The 25,945-nt window shown below is 38.2% G+C and overlaps 1 protein-coding gene and 1 long non-coding RNA gene across 5 annotated transcripts; both read left to right on the forward strand.

Annotated features, from left to right (window-relative positions):
* The first annotated feature begins 13,993 nt into the window (after window positions 1–13,993).
* On the forward strand, window positions 13,994–19,754 carry LOC131251129 (UBP1-associated protein 2A-like). 4 transcript variants are annotated; one of them, XM_058251661.1, is made up of 2 exons: window positions 13,994–15,595; window positions 19,432–19,754. In XM_058251661.1, exon 1 carries the CDS (start codon window positions 14,091–14,093, stop codon window positions 15,582–15,584), a length of 1,494 nt encoding a protein of 497 aa, XP_058107644.1. In that variant the 5' UTR covers window positions 13,994–14,090; the 3' UTR covers window positions 15,585–15,595; window positions 19,432–19,754. The 4 variants fall into 4 exon arrangements, with proteins under 4 accessions (XP_058107644.1, XP_058107646.1, XP_058107647.1 ...); XM_058251663.1 differs by having other exon boundaries at window positions 17,659–19,469; XM_058251664.1 differs by having other exon boundaries at window positions 13,994–15,584; window positions 17,659–19,469.
* A 2,681-nt stretch (window positions 19,755–22,435) lies between these two features.
* On the forward strand, window positions 22,436–25,486 carry LOC131251130 (uncharacterized). Its single transcript, XR_009173596.1, has 2 exons — window positions 22,436–23,892; window positions 24,070–25,486. It is a non-coding gene; the product is annotated as an uncharacterized LOC131251130 (long non-coding RNA).
* Window positions 25,487–25,945: the final 459 nt, after the last annotated feature.

A 25,945-nucleotide genomic window follows, 5' to 3' on the forward strand; every position in this document is an offset into this window, starting at 1 on the left:
ATATGGAATACGCTGTTGGAGTCAGTGGTGTCAGTGGGACCCATGATCGAATTCTAATGGGAAATCTACACCGTCCATTAGAATCACAAGAAAAAACCAATCAGAGATGGCTAGTTTTAAATTTCTTCTGACACGGCCCACTTGATTTTCCATTTTACCGTCCATCCTCCATTTTTCATGCTCTTTCCATCAGTTCAGTTTGGGTCCCGATCTCCCAAGGAGGTCCAAGATGCTTTCTTAATGGTTATTGTTTGATCTTATCCATCATGTCACTTACACACTGATCTAATGGCTAAATTTTAATATGTACGGTTAATTTATAGTCTTCAGGCCATATATGAAGTTTCGAGCTGAACAAATGATTTGAACCCTGTAATATTGCATTCTGAACCAATTTCGAGACACTTGAGCTTCAGTTTCTTAATTTTCTCGGATCTCTGGCATGTAAATCTATCGATCTTGGTCTCCTGGGGTCTGTCCCTTTTTTTTGGTGTCATCAGAGCGTTAAATTCATGCTTTAAGCACCCCATTTCAGTCCAAGCTCGAAATACAACTTGCATCACAAACACAATTAAAGTGAGCCATTAAACAGTACCATGTCCGTAAATCCAGGCAATAACTGGAGTCTAATATGCAATATTTAACCCTCAACACAACCCCCAACTAGCATTTTGCTAGTCCCGAGCAAAGTATGCAAAAAATAAGTTGAGAATTATAGGACAGTTTCTATAAACTCGAGTGATTTTTAAAAAACAATTCAGATCCTAGAGTTCCAAGATTCATGGATGTTGGGCCTTACCTTCTCTTGGACTTAAGCGCATAGTTGATTCCATAGTCAAGCTCAGAGTATTAATCCATCAATTAGAAAGATTCTAAACATTAAGTTCGATGGGTGTATAGTGTAATCTCGGCTTATTATCATTAAAATTCATTTCGCTATTTCATGATACCATTAGTAAGCAACAAGAGCATTCAAGACACCCAAAAACTAAACGTGCCTCATAGATCACTCTTTCATTCTTCCAGCTTTTGATTTTTCCATCAAGGGAGAGGAGAATCAAATCCGTACCTATAAGGAGCAAACCTATGGTGAAGATCGTACACCCACCCCTTTCACATATCACCCATGGGGAATTAAATCTACACCTATAGGGAGCAAACCTATGGCGAAGACTATTCGCCCAACCCTTTCCAAAGGTATCTATTTTTATTTTTATTTTTTTACTGGATATTTTCTTTTTCTTCAATTGATCATGACCGACAAATTTTCCAGGCTGGTTCCTTACATGCTTAGTAATTACCAAGTTAACCCTTCAATATCAAATTGAAACCTTAATGTGTAAGCGAGAAGTGACATGTGGAATCATGACTCAATTAATATTTATAACTTCTAATTTTGGATTAACAATTCAAACTTAACTGTGAAATCTAATAGATAACTAAATCCAAGAGTCATAAATTACCAACATCACGTGTCTTGTAATTCTAAATCAAAGATGGCCGTCAAAATCGCATCGAATTTATAAGAAATTCCAGAAAAAATTTAAAAATTTTCACAATTTTTGCTCAAGACCAAGAAAACACTGATTAAATAACCTAATCTCCCACCCCCAAACCTAAAATCTACATTGTCCTCAATGTAAAAGATAGATGAGCATGCAATGCATATGAGACAATGAAATTAAGGGAGAAGTGATGGAAAGATAGTACCTGGACGAATGAACCAAGAAGCTTTTTCCAAAGAGAACACAGCATGAGAGCGGCTAAGCACAAGAGTAAAGACACGAAAGCAAACTATCCTAAAACAATGCAGGAAGCAAACCAACCTAATGGCATAAAATCGTCTATCCTAAAACAACATAAAGCAAACTACCCTAGTCCTATGAAAGCATGGAAAAACTAATCGAGCATGCCACAAGGTTCCTCTTTCGGCGAATATCTTGATAAATTTCTAAATAAGTTTCTCAACAAAATCATTCAAAAGCCCTTTTTATAATAGACTTGGATGCCCTGGAGCATGACTCTCTAGAGAAACATATGTACCTCATAAGAAATTTTCTGTTGAATTGCTTGAGGTATCCAGAGTATATACGATTCACCTATGATGGAAGAAGTTTCAACATTAGTATCCCATGGTGAATCAGAGACTACAAGTAGATAAAGTTCAGAAAACGTCTTAGGAAGTGATGTAGCCTCAACACATTCTGAAGTGTCAGACTTCAGTTCAATTTTCAACTTCTCCTTCCTTAATGGTAAACATGTAGGATCTGGGGGAGGAGGTACTTCAGAATAAAGGTTATCTCGGTTCGTGACAACTACCGAGGTATTGTCTTGCAAGGCATCCACTATTTCTTTAATCATAGGATCGTTTAAATCTGCAAAGTGTGTCAAGCAATCATCCAAAGAGTTGGGACACTCAGCTGAGAGTGACTCATTTTTCACATTGAAATGTGTAATGATCTGCCTAAGGATTCCATAATCTTTAGAAGTAGATGGAGGTATGCTCTCTTGCTCCAGCCTGCGCAGACAAATTGAGGGTCAGTAGACAAAGTATTGATGTGCGAACTCTATTCATTGATACTACTCAGAAGAGGCATTGAATTGTCAAAACTTGACAGTTCAGATGGTGGCCTCAACTAGGCGGTTTCAAATTCCAGAGTCATATCGAGCAACTCGTCCATCTCCTGAATCATATCATCACACAATTTAGGGGAATCATCCAAACATGCCTCATAAAGGTTGGAAGGTTTAGGTGAAAGTGGTTCATCCTCCACATTTAAATTATCCATGTCAAATAGGTAGAGTAGAACTTCTTGTGCCTTGTGATCACCTTCTTGGACCATAATTGAAATTGATTCCAGTGAAATTTGGGTTGTGCTCTCATGAATCTCATCACAATACTTATCAGCTTCCAATTCAGTGCAGTTCACACTTGAGATGAGATTATTTTCCTCACATTTTATTCCTAGATTGGGTTGAGGTTCGAATAAACTAACCTCTATCTCATCATTGAAATCCTGTGTGTCATGTGAGGGAGGTGTGTCATCATCACTGTATTTGAAAGATACCCACGTCTCTTGACCATTTCTTTGGACCATCATCGAGATCGACTCATTAGGGAATTGAATCATATGCTCATTAACACAATCCAACTCTTCATTCCAAATTCCAGAATTCTTCAAAAGCGAGTGAGGATCACTTTCCTCGCATTGTATTTCTGGATTGGGTTGTGGTTGGGATGAGCGAGCTTCCTCTATCCTATTGAGACGCGAATTGAGTGCTTCCATTGCTTTTCTAATTTCCACAAGACAGGCCATGTTACGCTGAATTAAATCCTCTTGGATCATTTCTGGTTGGATCTCAAAGGTAGGGGATCCAAGAGAATAATTATTATAACATATTGTTTGTTCATTTCCCCAATTTTGATGTTTCTACTGATTACAGTCACACGGATCATAGGTGGGAGAATCAATGGTTGGTAATACATATTATCACTCATAATATAATCACGCATTATTTTCTTTTTATCAGATGGATGATAATAATTCTCACTCCCATAGTTATGATAACCTCAACACTCACATACTATTTTGTTAATCCGTGGGGTGTAATTGTTCTCCTACATATGATCACGTGAGGACTTCTTAACCAGTGGATCTTTATATTCCGATTGGTTCTCGATGATAGTTTCAGAAAAGTTTTGGGACATAGGTTGATTTTCATCATAATCATCATCCCAATATATGTTATTCTTCTTAACATACTGATGTTCCCACTCATACATATACATGGTGCAACCCTAACTCTAAATCTAATCTTAAGAAAAATAAAAGAAAAGATCCTACAACAATATGGAAATTAAGAGGATGAGAAGTTAGAAGGTACCAAATGAGAAGTTCCTATGTTAAGATCCTGCAAAAAAAAATAAAAGAGATTAGTTTCTAAAATAGAAAGTCTAAAGTTAGGAAGTTCCTACAATTGAAATAGAAAGTTAGTTTCTAAAAAGGAAAGTTCCCTAAACTTAGAAGCTAAGTTTTTAAAAAGAAGACCCAGAATTAGAAAGTTTCTAAAATAGAAAATCTAAACCTAAAATTAAAAAGTTTCTAAAAATAAACTAATTCTTAAAAAGGAAAGTTTTTTTTTTTTTTAAGGAAAGATGAGTTAGTTTCTAAAATTAGAAAGAATTTCTAAAAAGGGAAATAACTAACCTAGTTTCTAACAATAAACTAGTTCCTAAAAAATAGAAAAATACTAGAATTAGAAAATTTTTAAAACTTAAACCCTAATTCTAAAAATAGAAAAGGTAGAGGAATTAGAAAGGGATTATCAATTTAGAAGTTTATGTCAGGATCCTACAAAATAGGAAAACAAGTTAGTTTCTAGAAATCAGAAAAACCTAAACCTAAAGTTAGAAAAATCTCAATCTTAAACTAATCCTAAAACTAGTTAATTTCAGAAAATGTAACCATCAATCCCCGGCAACGGCGCCAAAAACTTGTTCACTCCCCAAGTATAGGGTTGTGATGTAGTAATAAACTCGGTGAGACCAAGGTCGAATCCCAAGGGACTGAAACCTGTACGTAATCTGAAACTAAATAGAACTAGAACGAGACTAAGATGTAATCTAAATTAAGCGAATATGATGGAATAATTATAAATAGATTAATTAAAAACTAATAAAAATAAAGGTGGGAATTAGGGTGCCAAGGATCCACTTGTAGCAATTGGGAAGTCACCTTGTATTGATTCAAGGACACAACTGGAATCAGAGTCCCATCCTATCTAGTTGGTAAGAAGAGATTTGTCAGATCTCTGAATGTCTCATGGATCTACTCATCAACAGATATGATTGGTGTAGATTTGGAAGTGATTCCATCACCTAACCATGCCCAGGAGACTATGGCAAACAACAGTAATTTACCAATACCACAGCCAATCATAAGAGAATTGTGAAAGTTAGGAAGGGGTTCCGTTACCCAACCATGCCAAGGAGACAATGGTGAACAACAGGGCCTCCTAAGTTCACAATCTCATAATGAAAAGAACATACTCAAAGCTATTGTAGATCTACTATAATTTAAGTCACGATAAACCATTAAAAACTAAAAGTATTCCTTAATAATCAAAATAAAATCCATAAGAGTTCAATAACCATGAATCAAAGCAAAGCTAACAACCCAGTTACACTACAAGCTTCACCTCTTAGCCTTAGCTAAGAGGTTTAGCCTAGCAACATGATTAGGCTACACCTTAAAAGAAAGGAAAAATAAAACAGAAAAATAAAAATAAAAACCCTATAAACTCTACTCTTCCTCTTGTGCACGTCCAAGGAATTCGGATCCCTAAGCCCCGTTATCCCCGCTGCTCTCCACTCTCTCCCTTTATAGACATCTGTAAGGAGGTCGGTTGCTGCTTGATGGATCAGCTATTTGTAGAAGTTGCCTCCACAAATATTTACGTAGCCAGCAAGTCGTTTTGCAGCCGGACGCGTATACAGTTTTTACATCGAAAACACACGCAAATACCCCCATCTTCCTTCACTTTCTACTGAAAAAGGGAACGTCCCGTGGGACGTTTTTGAGCACCCTACATGATGGACAGTTCAGATCGCTGGTTCGATCATCGCCATGGACGCATATGCAGCCGTGAAAACCGCTGACTTCCGGACGCACGTCCTGCATATGGAATACGCTGTTGGAGTCAGTGGTGTCAGTGGGACCCATGATCGAATTCTAATGGGAAATCTACATCGTCCATTAGAATCACAAGAAAAAACCAGTCAGAGATGGCTAGTTTTGAATTTCTTTTAACGTGGCCCACTTGATTTTCCATTTTACCGTCCATCCTCCATTTTTCATGCTCTTTCTATCAGTTCAGTTTGGGTCCCGATCTACCAAGGATGTCCAAGATGCTTTCTTAATGGTTATTGTCTGATCTTATCCATCAGGTCACTTACACACTGATCCAAGGGCTAAATTTTGATGTGGACGGTTAATTTATGGTCCTCAGGCCATATATGAAGTTTTGAGCTAAACAGATGATTTGAACCCTGTAATCTTGCATTCTGAACCAATTTCGGGCCACTTGAGCTTCAGTTTCTTAATTTTCTCGGATCTCTGGCATGTAAATCAATCGTTCTTGGTCTCTTGGGGTCTGTCCCTTGCTTTTGGTGTCATCAGAGCGTTAAATCTATGCTTTAAGCACCCTATTTCAGTCCAAGCTGGTAAATACAACTTGCATCACAAACATAATTAAAGTGAGCCATTAAACAGTACCATGTCCATAAATCCAAGCAATAACTGGAGTCTAATATGGAATATTTGACCGTCAACAGTGATTCAGTCCATCGGATCGCGAATTGATGGTCGCGATTGATGTTGGTTTTCATGGAAAATATTTTAAGATTTTCAAAGATGATTTATTCCATCGGATCGAGAATTTACGGTCGTAGTCGATGCCAATTTTTATTCGAAATGATTTTTGTGAAATTTAAAAATGTATGGGATTTTCTCTCCTCCACATCATCATTCCAATTTTTCTTCAATTTCTCATGAGTTATTGGATTTTGGATTAAAATTCAAATTTTCCCACCATTTTCATCATTTACTCACTTTTTCTCTTTCATCACTTCATTATGGACAATTGTGTAAGATTCCTTGCAATGAGGTCTTCCCAAGGTCCCTCTCTTCCTAAGGAGAGAGATATAGGCCAAGTCATTTCACCAAAAGGGGGAATGGAGGGAAGCTGGTTGCTGCTAGTCCCGCCTTTACCCCTAGTTTCTTTCAAGTGCCGAGTAATAGGGTGTGGTCTCATCTTCTATATATTCCGGCCCTTGGTGGCCCTTCCAACATGCATCATTCTCATAGTTTATCCTCTTTCTTCCTTCCTTATTTTCTCTCTTTTCAAGCTCTCTTTCTTTCCTTCTTTTCTCTCATTCTTTTGGTTCGAAGTTAGGGTTTTTCCTGAAGTTTGGATAGCAAGGGTGGTGTTCTTCTTGGTTTGAGGAGGTAAGTGTAAAGGTATGGTCCATTTATGCGTCCCCTTCCTTCCATCCATCCCTTCTTTCTACAACTTTCTCATGCTTTCTTTTATTTTTTTCTCTCTTCCATAGGTTCTTCTTTGAGGATTTGAGTGTGGTGCAAAGTGGTGGATAGTGAGAATATTTCAAAGCTCAAGTGGTGCATTGAGTTACGCTTTCGAGATTTTCCATTCTTCCATTTTGCTCTTTATACTTTATTCCTCCCTTCTCACTTGTACAAATAATACTCCTTGCATGTACATCTAGATATTATGGGGAGTATTATTTCTTTGGGAGTCTTTTGTGTTATGTAAAGAATGGATCCAAAATGATTCCTTGAGCCCCATGTATATTTGGGTGGACCCAAGCTCCATTTTGGCTCCCCTTTTCATATTCTCTTTTTTCATGCCTCCATGCTTTTCTTTTCTTTTCTTTTCGCAAGTGATTGGGCCCATTGAGATGAAATGACACACGTCAATTTTTTGGCCCTTAAAATTCTCCATGGTGGCCCAAACATCCTCTGGGACTCCTATGTACAAGATAAAATGATCCACACTAAATTTTTATGTTCAAATGAGCTTGAGATTCCATGTTGGGCCTAAGTGAGGTAAGTGACCCATCCCTCTTTAGGGATTCTTGGGTTTGCTTGTTACTTTTTGTATTTTTTAGGGTTTAAGTTTCTTGGGCTAAGATTGTAAATGCTATTGTGTAAATCTAACAACCGTAGTATTGTCAAATTTTGTTGTGTCAAACTATTTAGTATTTGTATCATGCTTTGAGTTTTCGTACATTTTTAAGTTCTCTAGATCTTCATCAAACCTGCCTACATCTTCAAGTTGAATTGAAGAGTGTTGAAGTTCATGGTTTCAAGCTCAAATTTAAGAACTCAAGTTCAAGTTTGAAGTTCAACTACTGTACGCTAAAGACTCAAGAACTCAAGTGTGAATCAAGCTCAAGTTCAAGAGATCGAACTCAAGCTTCAAGTATCACAAGATATCAAGTCTCTGAAGCGAATGATGTTTCAATTATTCCTACTCACAAACAGGTTTGGATGACCCTAGATTGTGTCATATTCATTGCATATTTTTTGTGGGTCATTTCATATGTTTATAGGTCATTTTCTCGACTAGTCTTAAATCTTGTTCGACTAGTCCAAGTATTGACTCGACCAGTCTAAGAGTTTTCTCGACCAGTCTAAGGTTTGTTGCTATTTTTCAAAATTTTCTATTGGGCTCTTGACCAGTCTTGGAGACTGCTCGACCAGTCGAGTGAACAGTGCTTGACCGGTCGTGTAGGCTCGACTCAAAGTCCAGCAAGCTTTTCTGGTCCCACTTGACCAGTCGAGTGCATTGCTCGACTAGTCGAGCAGGCCACTCGACCAATCGAGTAACGACCTTATCTCATCGCGCAAGAAAATTTGAAATTTTGTTAGTCCTTCGACCAGTCGAACCGACTCTTAGACCAGTCGAGTGAACAGTTTTTTCACCTATAAATAGAGTAAGAATTTCAGAATTTATTCATTCATTAAAGCAAAATTAAGACACCACTCTGAGAGATAAGTTTGTGAATTTATTAAGCTATTCTGTGCTCATTTTAGATTCTTTTAAATTAGCTTTTGTAATTTGATTTTGTGATCTTTATTCCAATCTTATATTAAGAAGGGATTTGAGATTTTCCCTTTCTTGAGATCAAAATCAAATCAAGCTAGCCTAGGTTGATTTAATTAAAAATCATTTAGAACTAGAACATTTTCATCTGAGAGACTGGACATTGAACATCTTCGTCTTCATCGGATCAATTCTATCGGGCTTCTTCAAAGGAGAATTTTCAGATAAATATCATTTACAATTTTATATCTTTTTGGTTTTTGAGGTTGTGCTAGAAAAATCTCTTTTTGATTTGTTTGAGGTAATTCAGGAAATCTTAGAGTGAAATTTTTGAAATTGTGTAAGCCCAATCAAAAACACAATTGTGAAAGTTTTAAGGTAAACCTTAGAAAACCTTTTCCCATAGTGAACGCTAATATCCCAAGGGAGTGGATATTAGGAGTGGAGTAGTTTTGTGGTTGTTTTCTAACAGTTGGTGTACATATAAGCGAACCACTATAATTCCTGGAGTTGTGGTGGATGATTGAGTGTGCTTATGTATGTGAATGTTGTAATTTATTTTAAGCATTTGTGGTGAATGGCGTAATTTATTTTATGCACTTATGAAAATGTTGTAATAACTTAGTTTATTTTATTTGCTATTTCCTTTGCCTCTTTATTGGTTTGGATTTTTGATACTTACAAATGTTCTAGTAAGGTTGTCCTACCATAAGCCTTTGGTTTTTGGTGTTAGGTTGTCCTTAGAACTAAGTTTGTATCAACCTCTCAAGACTAGTACATTTGAGGTTGCTATTTACTTGTGCTTCTTTACTATTTGATTATGCTATCTTTCTTTCAATTTCGTATTTATTTTTTAATTTGGCATAGTCCTATTCACCCCCCCTCTAGGACATAAGCTCGGCCTTTTCAAAGATAGCTACACCCTTTTGCCTTCTTTGGTGGGCCTTAAATAGCTTTTGTGCCACAAGTCAATGTTAGTCAAGGACTTAGCTTCTTAATGTGTATGTAAAGCCCAAGTTCTTTTCACAGGCTCACTTTGGGAAGATTGTTCACTTAGCTACCTCTTTTGGGCCTTGACTTGGAAATCTCGAGTTCATTTGAACGTGTAAGTATGTTACTTTGCCGTTCTTGTTTATAAATGGACCATAACTAGTCCATATGAAACCATTTGTAAGTGTGGGAAATGGGGTAGCCTTGATCTCCCCTCTTAACTTTCTTTTAAAAGGGGTTTGTGGACTTTTTAGTACTTGAATGGACTTTCATTTGGCCTTTCTCAAGTGCCCCGCTAGTAAACCTTTGGTCCTTTTATCGTTGCCATGTATTTTTTAAAGGAATTGGCCTTACGGGGTGGCACTTGACAAGGTTCACCATTGGTGGTGAGATGAGTGAATCAGGAGTTAGGATGCCTCATTTTCCACCTTAAAACTATTTGTGGGCTCATACTTGAGGCTTGTACCTTGAATGGGGTTTCCTTTTTCTTATTGAGTACCATCTTGTCCATATTGCCTATCTCGAGGCAGGTCATGGGACAAGCTCATGTGAAATATTTTTTTAGACTTGTTATGTCTTGTGGAGCATTTTCCATGTCTCACTTTAAACTAGTCATTCATAGATTAAGAAGAAGATGGGATGGGATACTTACCTCAATCCGCTTTTGTGTAGATATGCCTCATCAGTCCCGTAACCAAGCTAGTGCCTCATCATCGTCCGATATTGATCTTGCCCACATTCCTCATGAAAACAATCATCTTTCATCTGGAGCTTGGCCTGGCATTTCTCTGCCATCTATCAGGGGTTGAGGAGCTTGTGAGAACTGGGAGAAGTGGTTCCCTGGCCCACAACCATGATTGGATGCTATTTTGAAAGCTTCCCCCTTTGCAGGCTTTTTTACTCTTTGATTTCCTCAGGCTAATAGGATGTTGGTGGCTGCCCTTTATGAGTATTGGTGAGACAACACTTATACCTTTCAAGTACCCTTTGGTGAGTGGGAGATTACCCTAATAGATGTTTTTATGCATGTGGGCCTCCCATCCTATGGTGTAAGTGTGCTGAATATTGAGACCATGCCGACTATTACTGATGATGATTGGATGAACCTCATTAGCGCCATTCCTCCAAGCTTGAAATTTTATTGCAATTGGTTGAAGCTCTGCTGGTTGATGACCACCTTTTAATGGCTACGCTCATAGTATGTGATTGTGTTTGGAAGTTGATTAGTTTTAAGGAAGGTAGGAGATTGTTGGGGATGTGCTCTAGAAAACTAATATTTTAAAATCTTAATTATATGGCATGATGCATTTAACTTCTTTTGGATTAATTCTTATGAAACATGTTTAATGCGTTTGAGAGGCATCACCTCTAATGTCTTGGATGCTTGAGATTGAACACAATAGCCTGGTAGCCAATGGATAGGTGAGCTCCATGGATCTCGTTGCTCTGTCCATGACCATCCATGATCCTAAGCATACCCGTGTTATCATTGGATGGTCATCTTATGTGAGGGAACTAGCTTGATGTCGGGATGGATAGTCCACCTGTCGGGTTTGACTTGGTGTTGGTTTACCTCATTCCCTACCTCACATGAGCATGACAATGTGCCATGAATGGTACCTTGTATTGGGACTTTAGTCATGTGCATTGGCATGGATCAATTACAAGTATCAAGATTGGGAGATCCATCATGCCTAGACTTGAATAAGTTTGTGGTTACATTAGCTTTATTAAAATCCCATGGCCCAAGGATGTGCAGATCGAAAGGCCCTAATTGATTATACTTTGGCTCTTTCTTACGAGGTTTTTGCATAGCTACTGAAAGTGGGTGTATTTAAGTTCTTCACTAGTGTCTGCGAAGTATGCACGATTCAACACAAGATCCACTTGGTCTTCCTGGAACATAAATATGTAGTTGATCTTGAGGTTTAGACCATCCATAAGTGTTTAAAAGCTTGGCCAACACCTTTGAGGTTTTAATTGGTTGGGCTAAAAAATTTCAACTATTAATTTTCATTCTTAAACATTGATTTATTTTAAATCATGTTTAATGGACATCCACAGGTTGAGATCTAACATGATCCATACCCTGGGTGGTAAGGAATTGCCCAAGGATGGGGACCATTGATAGTAGAGGGATTTAGATGGTTGGGGCACATGGATTAGGCATGTACATAAACATACTTCTCAGTAATGTACACAGGTATTCCATAGGGTGGTAGAGCACCATATGGTGTACATTATCTTGCAATCCAAACTCCTTGTTTTAAGATCCTATCCAAGAGGGGAGGGGAGGGGAGAGAGGGACTTAGATATCCACACCATTCCCTTTTTTGGTAGTTGTCCCTACCCAAAAGGAAAATAAGGAGAGAGAGAGAGAGAGAGAGATGCCCAAGCCAATTTGGCTCCCACTGGGATCTTGATGGTGGCTCTCTACCCTCTTAATCTTGGATAGATTTACGAGAAGCTTCTTACGTTGGGAGATTTAACAACAACACATAAATGATGATTTTACTTTATATATAAGTAAATTAAACTAGTTTTTTCTAATTTTGAGGAACATGGGCAGATCTAAGATAGGGATCTTGTTGATACAATCAATTGAAGTTTTTAGAAACCCTTTTTACTCCGTTGCATTTTAAAATTCAGGCTATCATTCCTTATGAGCCTAATAGGTTTGTACATGACAAGCGGCGCTCGCAACATGAATGACATAGGTGCAAAGTCTTCCCATGAAAGGACCTAAATGCGGGAAGAGTAAAAATACGGAAAGTAAAATGTTAAAAATTAAATGATGAAATGTAAATAAATAAAACATAAAGTGCTGAAATGTAAATGGATTAGAATTGAAAATTCCACATAAAAATTGAAAGTCCTACGTTTTGAGTAGTGCCTATCCAATGGCCAGCAGATCCTTCAGTGAAGTCGCTAGTCCTTAGATTGTGGACGCTTGGGGAAGAAGAAAAGGATGCTTGCTTTTGCTATTAATGAGCATTGGGTTGTGTGTGGTTAGCTTGCAGATAGTATGATTTGACTTGGAGTCACTACTACTTGATGACTTCGAAGATTTATGGTCAGCTACATGTCTTAGCCTTAAAAGAGATTGTGGAGGTGGAGTCTGGAGATGTGAGAGAAGAACTGAGAAACTTGATACTATGTATTAGAGATGATTAGATATCTCAAAATCCTCCTCTACTTTGTTTAATCTGAATAGTTGAAAAGGCTTGGGCCAACATGAGATGGCTTAGATCACTCCTCTTCTCTCTTACTTCTCTCATTTTCTTTCTTTGTTTCTCTTAGTTTTAGAATCTCTCGTATGACTACTCACGTGGTTGGGGCAAAGGTTTCTATAATTCTATTTTGGGTTTCGTATGGCTAGTGGTTGGTGCTATGTAGACCCCACCATGATGCGTATGTTTTATCCATGCCATCCATCTATTTTAAAATATACTTTTAGGGCTTGATCCCAAAAATGAGGTAGATATAAATCTCAAGTGGACTACGCCATGGGAAAACAGTAGTGATTGAATTACACCATTAAAAACCTCCAACGGCCAACTGTGCAGTCCACTCCAGATTTGGATCAAACTCATTTTTTAGCTCATACCATACAATGACATGCACGAATGGGTGGGCGGCATGGATGAAACACATAGATCATGGTGGGGCCTATAGAGCACGGTAGTGACAAGATGAGTAGCCGATTCCCAAACATAAAGTGGGATGGCCTCCAAAGCTAAGAGATTAGAGGACATTGCCTGTAATCTTTATATTTTGGTAATTCCGACATTGCCTGTAATCTTTATATTTTGGTAATTCCACCCCCTCCTAATCCCATGCTCCAAGCACCGCCTAACAAGAGTCCCAACACTTCCCATACGGTTTAAATCCAGCATTTTGAAAATTCCGCCTAACACTTCAATCCATGCTCCTAAAGAGCCGCATATAGATAGGTAGTGATATAATAGGCCGGGTGTATTTTTCTCGGCAAACGTATTTTCAATTATGATAAGAAAGGCCAGTAATTAGATAATCTAGTCCATAGAACGTCTGATTACTCCAGGATTAAAAGGCCAAAAGACCTAATCCATATCAGAACATCACTGCGATCAATGTCAGGATCCTTTTCAGTTGCTTTCGGCCCATTGTCATACTCTCTTCCTGACCGTCTATCTGTAGGCCACGATTATTTTTTTTAAAAAAAATGGTCATGTATAGTTTAAATTTCACACACACACCATCTACGATAGGAAGTAACAGAAGAACGGCCCAGATTACGACCCGTGGGTCCCACTTGTCAGAAATAAAAACTCGTGTGCACTACATAGAGATGAGGGAGTAAGTATCATAAGATTCCTCCTGTATAAATACTCCTCTTCTCCCAATGCTTTCAGGCTCGAAAAACCCTAGCTCTGAAAAAAAAGCTCTCTTCCTCTCAAACTCTAGCTTTTGCATCTCTTCTCCCGCCAGCGACCATGACCAAGAAGCGCAAGCTCGAGCCTAAACCCGAGCCCAAACCCGAGCCGGAGCCGGAGCCGGAGCCGGAGCCGACACCGCCAGTCAAGCATGAAGAAGAAGAAGAAGAAGAGCACGAGCCGACCCTCTTCGACGAAGACGATGACGTGGACGAAGACGAAGATGACGCCCAGGAGGAGCCTGACCATTCGGAAAATCCTCAAAATGCCCCTAACTCCTCCATCGCAGCTCCTCCCTCCACCGTCGATCCTGACGCCTCATCATCGGACGGCGAGGATGACGAGGAGCCTGTCGAGAAGCTCCTTGAGCCATTCCCCAAGGAGCAGCTCATCGAGCTTCTCTGCTCTGCCGCATCGACCCACCCCGACGTCCTCGCCTCCATCCGCCACGCCGCGGACGCGGACCCGGTACACCGCAAGATCTTCGTCCACGGCCTCGGGTGGGACACCGATGCTGAGGCGCTCTCCGCCGTGTTCAAGAAATATGGGGAGATCGAGGATTGCAATGCAGTCCGTGACAAGATCTCTGGGAAATCCAAGGGCTACGGGTTCATCCTGTTCAAGCATCGAAGTGGGGCTCGCAAGGCATTGAGGGAACCACAGAAGCGGATCGGGAACAGGATGACCGCGTGCCAGCTGGCGTCGACAGGGCCGGTCCCTCCAGCCCCACCGCCAGCACCGCCGGTGTCGGAGTACACGCAGCGGAAGATCTATGTTAGCAATGTGTCGGCGGACATTGATCCCCAGCGCTTGATGCAGTTCTTTGCAAAGTACGGCGAGATTGAGGAGGGTCCGCTTGGGCTTGATAAGCAGACGGGGAAGCCGAAGGGATTCACACTGTTCGTGTACAAATCAGTTGAGAGTGCGCGCAAGGCATTGGAGGATCCACACAAGAACTTTGAAGGGCATATCTTGCACTGCCAGAAGGCGATTGATGGGCCGAAGCCAAACAAGCCACACTTCGCCCATCACCCTCACCGTCAGTCTAGTACGCCCCATGGGTCTCATTTCCCGAGAAATGAGAACAACCCCAATTTCATGGGCGGGATGGGGAATCATGGTGGTGGTGCTGCAGGGGCTGGGCACATGATGGCCCCATCTCCTGCTGGGATGCCATTCAATACCTCGCCAGCTGCAGCGGCAGCGGGGATAAATCCTGCACTGGGGCAGGCACTGACTGCACTTCTTGCAACCCAGGGAGCGGGTCTTGGGCTGACGAACCTGCTTGGGACTCTTGGGACTGCAGGGATGGCCGCTCCAGTTAATCAGAATGTGCCTGCATCAATGGTGAATAATGCGGGCCATGGTATTCAGGGTGGGTATGGGAATCAACAGGTTGGGAATAATGTTGGCCCGAATGTGATGGGTGGGTACGGGAATCAGCCTGCAATGCAGGGTGGTTACCCAAATCCACAAATGGGGCAGGGAAATGCTGGGAGGTCTCAGCAGGGAGTGGGTCATATGGGCGGTATCCCACCTTACATGGGCCATTAGGTATGTTGCAGGTATAACACATGCCGTCTATATTGTTCTTTGGTCTTGTATTTTCTATCATTTGAGATGTATTTTTCTGGTTGCTTTACTTATTGCTGACTTGTGGTAGTGTTATAGGAACTGTTTTTTTTTTTGAAAAGTAATATTTTATTGCAAAAAAAAAGGACTACAGACCACTAAGACGAAAAAATGAAAAACAAAACAACAGGGGAATAAGAAAAACAAGGAGGAAAAAACAGAAATAATGCCTAGATGGAGAACGAGCCCCTGCGCTACAGCCCGGAAAGGGACAAGACAGGACAAACAACAGGAACCCCTGCAGCTAGGGGGCCCTGTCTCTAAAGAAAACTAGCACTCTGGAGAAAAGTCCTGCTGCTGAACTAGAAGAATTCCTGAAGCATCTGTTGTTGCGCTCAGCCCAAATATTGAGTTATGTTAGGAGTAGTATTCAAAAGATATTTGTGGGAATTATATGGAAAATTGGTGTTGTTGGGAAGAAGTATGAAATCACTGATTGTGAGTTGCGTTGGTGGTAGTATTGGAATTGTTATCGTGGAAATTAAATGGAAAATTGGTGTTGTTGGGAAGAAGTATGAAATCACTGATTGTGAGTTGTGTTGGTGGTAGTATTGAAATTGTTATCGTGGGAATTAAATAGAAAACAATTGTAGCGTTGGGAAGAATTAGGAAACCACTCTCGGTGCTTCTTTCTATATTTTTGAATTCTTGAGTGCATCTAGATTACATAACTAAATGATTTTATTAAAATTTTGTCTTCTTGAATCGCCATGCTTTTCATCCTTCGTACTGCCTTTGCTTATATCTGCAATCCATGGACTTGTGGATTCTATACATAATGAAGTATACTTACCATGATCTAATAAGGTCATTTTGATCAACTTAATTATCAGCAACTTCCATTTTGAGCTTTGATCAGCAGTCTTTTTACATAATTGGTCACTGGGTAATACTTATTGTGGAGAGAGATGAGAAAAGATGCAAAGGGAAGAGAAAATTCACAAGAAACTCAGATGGAAGAAGAAGTCACTTCATAGATAACCACTCATCTTAAGGATCTACTACAAGGGAGCAAACGTCTACCAAAACACACTTGTTCCAACTTAGCATTGGATTGATCAAATTCGTTTTTCCCCTTGCCCCCTATATCATGAACCATGCCCATTCAATAGCTACCTTGGGACTGCATGAAATTGCATCTAAACCATACAATTTAAAGAAAAATGGACCCAGGGTCCCACAAAGCCTCCCACTAATTAAACTTCCTAAGGAAAGACCCTTTCCCCATGAATCCTTTTCCATGCATTCTTATGAAAAGCAATGCCATTTATTTTCTACAATTTTCCAAGTGAAGAGTGACATGGCTCTCCTTAGAATCTTTAATTTTCCAACCACTTGTCATTGCCAAGTCATAATTCGGCCCCACCACATATTGCACATGTGGCCCACTTGCAACAAAGGTGTGCCCCACCATGTCTGCTGCAACATGATTGTTTCTGCATGGAATTCCTCAAATCTAAAGACGTGGTTCGGTAGCTGCATACATTTAAAATTTTGGAGGAAATTCATCATGGTCAGAACTTTGGAATGAGGACAACTCTCACAAAGTTGTTTGAAGCTGGTACTTTGAGATGAAACACCATGAAGATATGTAGATTGGAAGCTGGTGAAACCTAATGGAACTCTTTTCTTTTTTCTCATCAATCTTCATTGCAATATATATATATATATATATGTCAGCATGTTGGGATAACATGTCGATTGGAAGCAGGTGGAATCTCATAGAAGTCTGTTGTATCTTTCATCTATCTTTATCATAATACTTTTCTTATAGTGAATGAGATGTATTGTCAGCATGTTTGAATCTATGAAAGATGTATTTCAGTGTTAATGATTGTTGTTCAGGTCACTTGATTTCACTAAATGGATGGAATGTTGGAAGCGATCAAGAAGGGGGATAATTTGGGTTTTGTTTATGCTCTTTGTTTTCTGTTGCTAGGGCTCTACAAAGATACAATACTAGTTTGCTAATCTCAGTCACTTGTGACTGTGTCAGACTCTGGGTATGTTATCGTCGACTGTGTCAGACTCTGGGTGCATGATCATCATGGTTCTCATGGAGCATGCCTGAGGTTGGCCTTAATGCCATTTGATGTAGGATACTATCCGTTCTGTATGGGTTTCAGACGGAGTTACAAAAAGGTTCATATTTATGGTTAAAACTTATCAATTACAAAGGCACCATTTGATAAAAACTTGTTTTCAACACTTATCACTTATTGTGAGCACTCATACAATTCAGATCGTTTGGCAATCCAGATTATTAAGTACTTAAATTAATTTTAACAAAAAAGATGGGTCTTTCTTTCAGTTCCCCTCCTACCACTCAATGCTAAAGGCTGAATGCTGAAAGTGGGGGCGTATTGAAATTTCTTTTCACTTTTGACTAAAATATCCCTAAAATTATTTCAAAAGTACAATTCAGTACTTAACTTTCAGAGTTTATTTTCAGTTTATCAAACGGCACCAAAGTCTGAATCTTTACATCTTTTTCCTAATGGAAATAGGAAAAAAATCATCATAATCAGGTTCTCTAATTAAAGATGGGTTTCTACTTTCAATGTGGAAGCTACCTCAGAACAGCTAATTAGATATGATACTACTCGATGTTCATAACCTGCTAAATAGAAAAATAGAACTTATCTGAACGAAATTAAAAAAGATGACTTTGTCCTAAATTAGTACCACTGTTATTGAGGGTCTACCATCTTTTCTTTGTGGAATGAAATGAGCTCAAAGACTTTCTTTGTGGAATGAAATGAGCTTAGTGAGTATCCTATGGTCTAGAGTACAAATTCCTCAAGTGGTACTGGTGGGACCTGATCAAGTTGCACTGTTTAGCAGGTCATTGTGTTGAACTATTCTTCTTTTGTTTTCCCCTTGATGAAATGAACCTCACATGAGTGCACCTTGATAAACTGAAACCCAGCGATGGGTGCATCTCAATAAAATATGGAGATATTCATTAAAAAAACTGAGGTGGATGCTTGTTGTAGGTTCCATGCTTCAACTTTAACCTCTATTTAAGGTAGAATTGAATACTGTCGTTGTTCAAGGGCCTTCCTAAACTCATATTGGGAATCACGAAGGGAGGTAAACTGATTCCATGCATTTGTTTGATATAAACATTAAAATATTGTGCATCAACTTTCCTCGTTTCATTTGAATCACTTGATCTTGATGAAATTTCTTCATTTTGTTAATGGGCAGAGTTCTTTTATGTATGTAGTGGACACATGCTTTCCAGATTACTTAAATAGCAAGTCCTTTTGAAATTTATTGTGCCTCGTGTTTCTTCTTTCTGTCACATGAAGTTGTCTTTGGGTTGATTTTCTCTTTATATTAGGAACTGTTTTTGGCTTGCGGTAAGTCAAATGTAAAATCTTTCTTGATTATTTTGTTACTTTGTAGCTTTTCTTGATTTTGCAAGCTTTTTCTTTCAAGTTGCTTAATTGATTCTGCGAGTCTACAATTTTGTTTTAGTTCCTAATTTTGTAAGTAAAATTGTGCATTTCTAACATTCCATATCTAGTGTTTAATTCCATACCTTTAATTTGTAACATCTTATGCATATACTTGCATACTGCTAATTTGATAAATAGGGGGAGTTTGTATTTCTGAAATCTCAATAGAAAATTCCAAATGGTAAATCATGGCTCCCATCTGATTTTTTTTTTTTTTTTGTTCCTTTTGTATTTAAGGTTCATGTTTTGGAAATATTTTGTTTTTTGAAATTGCTTTTTTTATATTTTTCTTATTCATTGTGCAGATCTTTCATTGGTGCATCAATCCATTTAGTTCTGGGCAGATGATTCTTCGAAGTTCCTACTCCTGCACTCATGCAAAAGCGTCTTTTTCTGTGACAAGTCTTATTTCTTTGGTTACTAAAGAACTTCAAATTTAGGCTTGTCAACCAAAGTTCAAGTTTTTCTTCTTCTGTTATCCTTAAAAACTCTGTAGTATTTTAAGCCCTATGTTTGGTTTCCTGGAAGAGCTCCGATGTATGGATTTTGAACTTGAGAGTAAAAGCGCTTTATGTACTTTGGATTTGAAAGGGTGTTATCGATTATGAGTTGCCTATTTGCTAAATAATTTGCTTTTTTTTTTTTTTTTTTACTTGAATTGATTCAAGGTTCACTAGTATGTTTTGATTGTTTCTGTTGAAAACTGTTTTTCATCTCCTATTTTATTTTCAAATATCTCAGCTGCAAAAAAAAAAAAAAAAGAAAAAAAATTCTCAGCTGCGGCTAGCATATTATTGCTAGAGTGACGTACTTACTAAACAGTCTCTAGAATGGAGTTTCTTCTCTCAGCTAACAACATTTTTTGACATGTTTATTCCACTCTGGTTGTTCTTCGACTTATAGTAGAGCCTCTCATGCTCTTAGGTGGCTTACCAGAATTTTTGCCTCCTATTTTATTTTCAAATATCTCAGCTGCAAAAAAAAGGGAAAAAAAGAAAAAAAATCTCACCTGCAACTAGCATATTATTGCTATGAGTGACGTGTTTACTAAACAGTCTCTAGAATGGAGTTTCTTCTCTCAGCTAACAACATTTTTTGACATGTTTATTCCACTCTGGTTGTGCTTTGACTTACAGTAGAGGCTCTCACGCTCTTAGGTGGCTTACCAGATTTTTTGCTGCAGGTGTTACTAAGGGCAGTGCAAGGGAACCTTTGAATACCATAGTAACATTTAATATTGTCTTCCTTTTTATCTATGCTGTTGAGTAGATCTTCTAAGAATACAAATTTCTGACATTCATATTTTTTTTTTTCTGACCTTCACAAATAATACTCAGAAGCATGGATAGCTGACCAATTTTGAATTTTCTTGATTTTTGGAAGTCCTTGGGGAAAATATTTCCTGTTGTTGAATCTAGTGTGCAGTTCTAAAGATAGTTCCATAGCCCAGTCTCATATGAAGTGATTTGATGCTTTGCAACAAACTTTGGTCTTTGTGTAATTTTCTGAGAGCTGATTTAGTAGGAGTGAAAATTTATGTTTTGCTTCCCAACAGTTTCTATTGACTAATGATAAAACCAGAAGGACCCCATTCCAAATTTCCTTGTATCGTTATTGTGACTAAAGCTGGATTGGTTTTGACCAGCTTACGAGGCTTTCAGAGGCTGTCTTAACCTGTCTTCATCCGTCGGTGGCTATGCCTTCTTCCCAAATGTGGAGGTTCTGAAGACGGTCAAATCTTGTTTGAACATGCTAATTTCTTGATGAACTATAAATTATTTTGAACATTGCAAGTCTGGTTTCTTTTTCAAATCAAGCTCTTTTTTTTTTTTTCAAATCTAGTATAATAATTTTCTTGGGAAAATCTATAAACTTGGTTTGGAAAAGTGTTGTTTAAATCTTTCATGGATAATTGGATACCCTCTTTTATATTGTTGTGATTATCATGAAGCAAATGAAATCAGCTGCATGGGACCTAATTGCTAAGATGCTTAGCTATGGTTCCATGATCATCATCAAGTGAGGTAGCTTGGCAACATCTCTCGGTTGATGGAAGGTATGTAATGGGTTTACCCTTGGTCAGTTTCTGGAACTGGTGGTTTCATGGTACCCTCCAACTGATTTGTTGTGAAATTGAGGTTCTTTATCAAAAGTGAACATGTCAAAGTTTCAAGCAAATTATTTTGTAAACAGCCTCACTGATCTTTACTGGTTTGGAGTATGGAAGGATATAAAATTGCATACAATGAGTTTTGTAAAACGAGATCATGGAAAAGAAGTAATTTCTATTTAAATTCATTTCAAGTCGAGAAAGGGTTTTCATTTCTATATTTGGTTTCGTCAGTATTGAGTTCGTTTAGGAAAAAACTGCGTATTCAAAAACTTCAAATTATGTTCAGGATTCAGTAAAATCTATATGAGTGATTACTTTCCTATCAACCTCTAGCTTTTGATTTGGGTTTTAAGAATCCTGTTAGAAGATTGAGTAATTTCTATTTAAATTCATTTAAAGTCGAGAAAGGGTTTTCATTTCTATATTTGGTTTCGTCAGTATTGAGTTCGTTTAGGAAAAAACAGCGTATTCAAGAACTTCAAATTACGTTCAGGATTTAGTAAAATCTATATGAGTGATTACTTTCCTATCAACCTCTAGCTTTTGATTTGGGTTTTAAGAATCCTGTTAGAAGATTGAGTATCAACATTTTTCCTCATTCGTGAGGTCTGTTGGTAGCATCTGTGGGTCATAACAGAGGTTTTACCTTCTGGATTCAGTAAAATCTGCATGAGCAATTATTTTCCACTCAACCTCTAGCTTTTGATTTGTACTTTGAGAATCCTTATGGGGGATTGATTAAAAAATGTCACTTTTCTTTGTTTAGACCGTCACCATCATTATCATCGGCATCTAATCCTTACCCTAAATAATTAGGGCTGGCCATACAAATCCTGTTATGCCATTCCACTCTATCAAGGGCTATACCATCAGTTATAGCAAAGGTCATAAGTCTTTTCTTACTACCTCCACCTATGTCTGTTTGGGCCTACCCCTTGCTCTTTTAGGGCCTTCAACTTGAACCAATGTGTACTAACTGGTGCATCCTGTGTTTTGACCAATGTCATCTAAATCAACAACCCTCTTATGCTTTCTGTTCCAGATCACGAGATCCGAGTTATCGATCATTTATGATTCTGTTTGATATTCCTACTTATCCGAAATTAGAGGCCAAGTTCCCTGCTTGCTAAGAACAGGGAACTTCCTTGTTTGGTACCTTATCTGTGCCTGTGGGGCCCATTGTTGGTTTCTCCAATCCATTTATCTTTTGTTTTTTTCTCCGTTGAGTGTGGACTGTTGGTGCATTTCTTCTTAACTGTGTATTTACATTACAGCAATGGAAACTTCAGAGTTTTGACCAAATGAATAGATTTTTTGGGCTTGTTTCATCCATGATGGGGGCCATCAGTTCAATGGATTGGATAGATCAACCATGGGCCCCAATGTACATATTAGTTACCAAACCAGAAAGTTCTCTTTTGAACTTGGCCTCTCGACAGTATGGTCCTATGTTTTTAAGTACTGATTAATGAGAAGGGTGTATATATTCCAACTGGTTAGACCAAAGGTTACAGTCCACCCAGTAGATAACTTCAAATCTATTAAGTGAATGTGACATCCAACCCTAAGTAGGTTGGCCTTCCATGAGGATTAACCATTACAATAATCGGCCCCATCAACTCATCAGGTGGGCCATACCATAGAAAACAATACTTTTCCATTGATAAATGGAAAAACATGAGGGTTGTCTACTCAATGAGTGAACATGGTTGATTTCTGCACAAGGTGATCCTCATCATGGGGCCAACCTATTGGGATGTCACATGCACATGAAAGATTGAAAGTTATAAGTTGGGTGGACCATAACTTGTGTCCAACTGGTTGTTCTTGAGACCTGATTAATTCATAATGTAAATTTATATTATATTATATATATATTTATTATTTATTTATTTATTTTGCAATAGCATGCATATTGAACTTCAATACCAATTCATAGAACTTAAATTACAATAATAACATCAATAATTTCTTATGACATCAATCATCTTTGTTATCTCTCAATAATAACATCAAACATCAATAATTACAATTTATTATTGTTATTAAATTACAATAATAACATCAATTGTCTTTTTTCTCTGAAAAAAATAAAATAAAAATAAAAATAAATAATAACATCAATCATTTCCTATATAAATTACATTACCAATTCACATATAAGACTGCATTGCATATTCTTAGTGTATAATTGGAGGGCCCCACATGATCCACCCTAGTGTACCACACGTATTGGAGGAAGTTGCATACTGCCTACATTTTCCCATATAACAAACTGGATCCGCCATCCAGGTAACATTATTCTGGACATTTGCATAGCTGAATTTGAGAAGATACCTATTGTTGACTACAAATAGTTCGAGAAATCTGAAAAACCTTTTGGTTTGGAATCTACTATCATTGCGAACTCAAAACTGCTCAGGGTTTTCCCTTTTATTTTGTGACAAAGAAACTTGTTGTAAAATTTGTGTGAGTCAAAGTTTTATTTTCAAGATTTTGGTTGGAACTTCAAAATACTGGTTATTTAAATATTCAATATTCTTTATCCAGAGTGTTCTTAAAAAGTGAACCTTTCACGAAAATGGTTTTATAAATTGTACTTTCTTGAGTTGCCACTGGTTGAAATTCTACCTTCCGATTTGGATATTTGAAAGTCATATGCGAAAGACGATTGTGCTGAAGTGAGGAACATGGGATTTCTAGGTGTCTGAAGCTTTTCAATTTTGAAACCTGTTTTGGGATACACCATATATCTACGGATTTTTTATTTTTTTATTTTTATTTTTTTATAGAAATTTGAGAAAGAGCAATGCAGTTGGGTATTTGAAAGTCATATGCGAAAGACGATTGTGCTGAAGTGGGGAATATGGGATTTCTGGGCGTCTGAAGCTTTTCAATTTTGAAACCTGTTTTGGGATACACCATATATCTACGGATTTTTTATTTTTTATTTTTAAAGAAATTTGAGAAAGAGCAATGCAGTTGGGTTGTGTAGAGAAATCTCTTACATTTACTCATATTCTTACATGATTTGGTTGGCACTGCCTAGTATTGATGTGCTGGGTAGAGGAGCCATGATGATTTTAGGGGTTTGTCGAACTATGGGAAAGCAATCATGGGAGGCAACCCCAAGAAAGCTGGGACAAGGCTCGATGGTGATGGTGGTGGTTCTAGTTTTGAGGTTTTTTTTTTCCCCCACCCATTTCATTGACAGTGTTAGGTGTCACACTTTAAAGAGCAGCATATCTTTCAAGCTGTTTACATTACTTCCATGGATTTAAATGCTGGTCTCCATGAGGAGTTTATGTTTTTTGGTTTTGTAATGTTTTTTGTGGTGGGGGGAGTTGGAAGAAGGGTTTTATTGATTTCTACTATTTGGTCTTGGGGGTGGTAGTACTTGGAAATTTGTCAATCTTTTTGGAGGCAAATGGCTGCAGCAATAGGCCATACAGAGCGTACAGGAAGACCGAGTGGGGGGAAACAAAAGGAGATGGGGAAAGATGCAGATGGTTGTTAGACGAAGCAGATTTTCAGGTCAAGTGGGCCACACTGCAGTTGGACTGAAAATGCAGATGGGGAAAGATGCTGATGATTGTTAGATGATGCAGATTTTCAAGTGGCCCTCACTGCAGTTGGACCGAAGTGTCTGCATAAATCCTGACCGTCATTTTAAAAGCATTCTCTATTGACTGAGGAAAGAAGATGGGCTATGGTGATTTCTAAATTTTCTCTGATGCACCATTTATCTCAATTGCTCCTTGTTTGAAATTGCCATGTCTGATCTTAATGTGTTCAAAGCAGATCTTCGGTGGGTCCATAATGAAACAGCCTTGGTTCAAAAAAGGGTAGGGAAAATGTTTAAATCAGTCTATTTTGTTAGAAATACAGTAAAAAAGAAACAAAAACTGCTGAACAAATGAAAAAAATAATATTAAGTTTGGGTTTTAAGGCGAAGAAATGGAGTGAAAAAATGACTACATTTATATAAGAATAGAATCAAAAACTTTGATCTTCGAATGGAATTGGTGGACGTTTCCTTTCAAATGCTTTTCAAGTAATCAGCATATAAAACAGTCTTAAGTCCCTACTATATAACATTTCATTTTAGTCGTCCTCTGTATCAATGCATGGCAACAGGCCACCAATCCCTATTTCTCTCAGTGAGCTTTCGTTACTTGAGAATAGTGTTTCATTGAAAAAACCGTGTCTAGATTGGATTGCCATGTTTTTTTTTTTTTTTTTTTTTTTCTTGCTTATATTTTGAAAAAATGTTTAATTTTTAAAAACCACTCTTTTTCCTATTTTAAAAAATCTGATCTCAGGAAGACAAGATTTAAAAAATTGAGTTTTGCGAAAGGGTGTCATAGCCTTAAACGCGTCAGGAAAGAAATGGGCCGTGTGAGATGCATCGGATGATGCCTTTTTCCTGTTGTAGTGCTAGTGGTTTGTTGGCTTCTGTCAAAACTCTATTGATGCTTGACTGACCACGGACTGTTACATCTGATGGTGGATGGACTGAAGCCTTTTGATTTGTGGGAATATAACAATTGGATTGCTGTTAAGAGCTTGTCTTGGTCATCCGTTGTTTTGGTACATTTGGTGAAAGATCCAATTCTATCTATGATCGCATAGGTTTTCATTGAAGGGCGTTCCTTTTACTGAATCCTTGCTTTTATGGGAGATGTGTGCTATCTTGTGCTCTGCTG

This window comes from Magnolia sinica, chromosome 7 (genome assembly GCF_029962835.1).
Source record: "Magnolia sinica isolate HGM2019 chromosome 7, MsV1, whole genome shotgun sequence".
Classification (NCBI taxonomy): Eukaryota; Viridiplantae; Streptophyta; class Magnoliopsida; order Magnoliales; family Magnoliaceae; genus Magnolia; species Magnolia sinica.